The sequence below is a fragment of the Lipotes vexillifer genome, unplaced genomic scaffold, assembly GCF_000442215.2.
Source record: "Lipotes vexillifer unplaced genomic scaffold, Lipotes_vexillifer_v1.1 C27433684, whole genome shotgun sequence".
Taxonomy (NCBI): domain Eukaryota; kingdom Metazoa; phylum Chordata; class Mammalia; order Artiodactyla; family Lipotidae; genus Lipotes; species Lipotes vexillifer.
In genome coordinates this window covers 741-5578 of record NW_006789645.1, presented here as the reverse complement: position 1 = coordinate 5578, position 4838 = coordinate 741, and the positions used below count along the sequence as shown (strand labels likewise).

Below are 4838 nucleotides of genomic sequence, written 5' to 3'. Positions count from 1 at the left end.
TTTTTTTTTTTTTTTTTTTTTTTTTTGCGATACGCGGGCCTCTCACTGCCGCGGCCTCTCCCGTTGAAGAGCACAGGCTTCGGACGCGCAGGCTCAGCGGCCATGGCCCACGGGCCCAGGCGCTCCGTGGCACGTGGGATCCTCCCGGACCGGGGCACGAACCCGTGTCCCTGGCATCGGCAGGCGGACCCCCAACCACTGCGCCACCAGGGAAGCCCCCTGATTTTTTTTAAACATATATAAACACAATTCCTCTAAGATTCAGTTTAAAAGAATTGTGGTGTATATATGTTCTAAGTAACTTTCATATATTAACCATTTAATACTCATGGTAATTCTATGGCATAAGTACTATTGTTATATCTATTTTATAAACAAGCATACTGAGGCCCAGGGATGTTAAGTAATCTACTCTTCCTCATCCTCTTTATACCATGTGTCTTTTTTCTTTGCTGTATTTTAGAAGCTGTAAAATGCAGCCAGTCCAGTGGCCAAGCCAGGCAGTCTGGTTTACATTTATGCACTTCACATCAAAGCTCCTACTCTATCCCAATGCAGTTATTTATGTGTTTCTAACTCTTTGCCACAGAGATCAGTAAAAGTACCTTTCTTTAATAATAAACATTTTTTTAAAACTTTATAACTTTTACTAAAAAGCTTCCTGTTTTAGTAAAATTTGGTAATTGTTTTAAAATTGTTTTTCTTGAATACATTTGTCCAAAGTCCTGCAACTTACAGCTAACTCATCAGAAAGTAGTAGCACAATGAACAGTCCTTTCAGGTATCAACATTGACTTTGCAACACCTGTCAAAGGTGATACCCTTCCTCAAGTTATGGGTAGTTTTTCCTATAACACTGATGCATCCATACTGTAACACCAGGTATATCCATATTTGATTAATTTCCTCATCTCCCCTCTCCCAAGGTGTCACAGGAAATTTTCAGCTTTGCCAGTAATAATGACACTAATAAACAGATGATACTTATAATTACTTTTCAAAATAAGAGTTTAATATGGTTTTATAAATGAGTCGGCTGTAAGGCTTCAGAATCTTAAGATTCAGGTCTTCCAGTTTTCTACATAGATTAATAGATTATCCCTTGCAATAAATTACATTACATACAGGTAACTGCATCTAAACTCTAGCAGTAACTAGTGTATAATCCTATAAGGCCTATCAGGAAGCAGTTTCTGTTTTTGGATGCATCTTGTTGATATGACATTTTCTTCATCAATTCTGGTTATCACCATTGAAGATTTTAAATTAACTTTTAGGTTAATAAAGAGTATTGTGAAAGGTTACCATCTGAATGTTCCATATTTCTTTCACTGTTAGACTGAACTACTTTGTGTTCTTTTGTCACTAATACATTTTTTGGTCATGTTTTCTAATGTATTGATAATATGTACATCAGTACACCCTAGGCATGACATGTAAAGAATGGATGTCAGAGTTTGATCACAATAGGTATTTTTATAAAGATCACCTCAGGATTTGTTCGAGTTATAAAATGTGATTCAAAAAATCATACCTCACCTTGTAAAATAAGGCAAAAGGGAAAAACCACACATGGTATAAAGATGGTAATAAACATTCTTCTTTAGAAGCAAATAATTCCAAATATAAATATGCTTACATATATAATAACTTTTGTTGTCATAAGTTCATCTACATTATCCCAACATCTAGAACTTTAACCAACTTTTATGTTCAGCTGATTTTAAATGAATTTTTCCCTGACAATCCTTTTCTGTCCTGTAGGCATAGATCTGAGCCATCAGTGTCAATTCCAGCATATAATTAGGAACTGTGACACATTTATTCTGTGAAAAGCTTTATAGGATTTTCAGTATTAACAATATTCCTATTTCCAAGTCTATTAGACATTATTGTAATGTCTATTCTACTTTCCTAATTTTTGACCTTGATTTCTGTTTATTATAAGACAGTACTCCTCTCACAACTTGGGGCTAGATTCAGATTAAGACACTTGTTCTTTCTTCCCTCCCATTTAAAAATAATTTATTGGAAACTACTATTTTCATGGCTGTTTGCTTCTAATAGCAGTTGTCCATAATAGAGGCAGATTTTCTCTTACAGGAATTCACAGCTGTGAAGAGAAAGTTCTCTTTCCCAGTGAGTTAGTAAATAGGCTTTTGTGAGAATTCTCTACTGGAATATTTCTCTTGATTAAAGGGTCAGAGACTGAAAGTCTATTGTTCTTGGTGCTAAAAGAACCAAACCACCTGCAGCTAAGCATTGAACTCTTTGGAAAACCAGAACTATCTTAAAGTCTTCATTTCTGTAATGAGTAGTTTGAAAGCAATAATTTTTCTTAAAAAATTAAAATTCAGACATGACTTTTGGTCCAAATTAGATTTTAACATAGTGAATGCATTGAAGAATGCAGTCCAAATAAAACTCATATGCTGCATTCTCTAAACAGTATAGCTTTATGCAGCCTAATACTATACACATATTTAACTGGCAGATGTGATTGCTGTGCCCACTAATCTCTTTGTGTTTATTCCCTTTTATTCCACTTGATTATTAATCCCCCTATTCATAAAAGTCCCAAGATTTGGGGGGAAATGAATCCCTGCTATAGGAAATCACTCAAGTCCAACCCAAGCCACTATCAACTTTAATGGTATCCCTGCTTCCACTCATCTAGTTAACTATTTTATGTACTGTGAGGTTAAGAGCACACATAATGAAGCTAACTTACTTGGATTTAAAATTCTGGTCCTGCTATAGCTGCATGGCCTTGGGTGCGCTATTTATTTAATCGCTGTTGCCTCTGTTTCCCTCTGTAAAATGAGCATATTACTGTACCTCATATGGTTGTTCTGAGGATTAGTTGACATAAAGTTCCTTAAATAGTTGGTGTGCTATTAAATGCTAAATAGGCTACTCTTACAAAACAAATCAGATACTACTCCTTTGGTCAGCCTCCTCCTAAAGAGCTTCACACTTAAAAAATAAAACCTGACCTCCTGAGTGCCTATAAGCTTACCTGTCTGATTTCATCCCCCATTACTCTCTGTTGGCTCTATTCAAGCTACATTAGCCTGTTCCCCAGAGATACTAAGCAGTTCTACTTCAAGGCCTTTGCACTTGCAATTCCCTCTTCCTGGAATTCCCTCCCAGAATTTTGCATTGCTCACTCACTTAGGTAGCTGCCCAAATATTCAGAGGACTCCATCTAAAATAGCACACACCCAACACACATAGCCTCATTCTCTAGTTCCTTGCCTCATTTTCTTTACAGCATTTATCACCACTGACATTATATTGTCCAGTGTCTTTCCTAACAGGAATGTAAACTCAGCATAGGGATTTTATTTTGGTCATTCCTGTAGTCCCGCATCTAGCATTGGTAGTGCTTAGGAAATATTTGTTGGAAGAGTGGATCAATCAATTCTGAGTTAAAAAACAAAGAAACAAACATTTTTTTTCCCCTGAGGACTACTGAGTTTAACTTACTATGCATTTTTTTTCATGGTATGCACCTAACATTCCTTACTCCCATATTTTCACTTTAATCCAGGTTTTCTCAATAGGCCACCACACACTTGAGAAAGATACACTTTGGGCTTTTAGAAGTAAACATAAAGAAAGATTAGATTCTTATATGCAAAGTAAAAGATAAGCGAGCACAAGAATGTTGACCATGTTTTCAAAGGGAAGTGCTAAATACTGTGCAATAAATTGAATTCTATACTTAGCCAGATTTTTTGAACATTGTTTTTAATACAACACATCTACCTGTAAAGATCTATGGAGATTTCAGATCAGATTATGAATAGGTAGTACTCTGTGACTAAAGCATATATAGTTTCAATTAAGTTTTTTCTTCTTTCTTCTGCAGATTAATGACTACCGAGAGTGAGATCAGATTTGTCCACAAGGAGATGGGTGTAATACCAAGCTGGGGAGGTGCTACCCGGCTAGTTGAAATAATTGGCAGTAGACAAGCCCTCAAAGTGTTAAGTGGGGCCCTTAAGCTGGATTCAAAAAAGGCTTTACAAATAGGAATGGTTGAGGAGGTCTTGCAGTCTTCAGATGAAACCGAATGTCTCAGAGAGGCACAAGAGTGGCTACAGCAGTTTATCAAAGGGCCACCAGAAGTAATTAGAGCTTTGAAAAAATCTGTTTCTTCAAGCAAAGAGCTTTGTTTAGAGGAGGCATTACAGACTGAGAGAGATCTTTTAGGAACAGTTTGGGGTGGACCCGCAAATTTAGAGGCTATTGCTAGGAAAGGAAAGTTTAATAAATAGTTTAAAAAAATATGTACTACAGGTAAAACTCCAATGATTAATATGTATAAAAGTTAAATGATATTAAGTATGAATTTCAAAACTAACTTTGAAGTCTACTATTAGTATTTCAGTTTTAAAACAACTGTTCGAATACCTGAACTCATTGGCTTAGTTTTCAGTCTATTTGGGTACTTACCAAGTAATTTTGAACATCTGACTAAAATATGCAACACTTTCAGCTTAAAAATTATTAGCAATTCCCAAATTCCCATATTAGTTCTTAGGCTATAACCAAAGACCAGTTTTCAAAAGAAAAAACTACACAAAATCTCTTGTGTTATTTTTCATAAAGTCTTTGTCTTGCCTTACCTGGAAATAATTTACAAAAATAGCTTAAGAGAGCAAAAGTGGAGAGGGGTCAGGGGACAGGAAAATACGCAAAGGTATGATTAAGTCCTCTTCTGCTCCAAGCAGCTGCAGTAAAGAAGTCATGGGTAACAGCCCTTCTTTTAAATAAAGATGCTCCTCACCTCAACCCTCTACAAATCTGGACCTTATTTATTTGATCTTTTA

The 4838-nt window shown here is 36.0% G+C and overlaps 1 protein-coding gene across 1 annotated transcript; it reads left to right on the top strand.

The window, feature by feature from the left end:
- Nucleotides 1-3874: 3874 nt before the first annotated feature.
- Nucleotides 3875-4283, top strand: LOC103070392 (ethylmalonyl-CoA decarboxylase; the record flags this gene model as incomplete). Its single annotated transcript, XM_082931258.1, has 1 exon — nt 3875-4283. A coding segment is annotated over one exon (409 nt), but the record flags the coding sequence as incomplete, so codon positions are not given.
- Between the last annotated feature and the right edge of the window lie 555 nt (nt 4284-4838).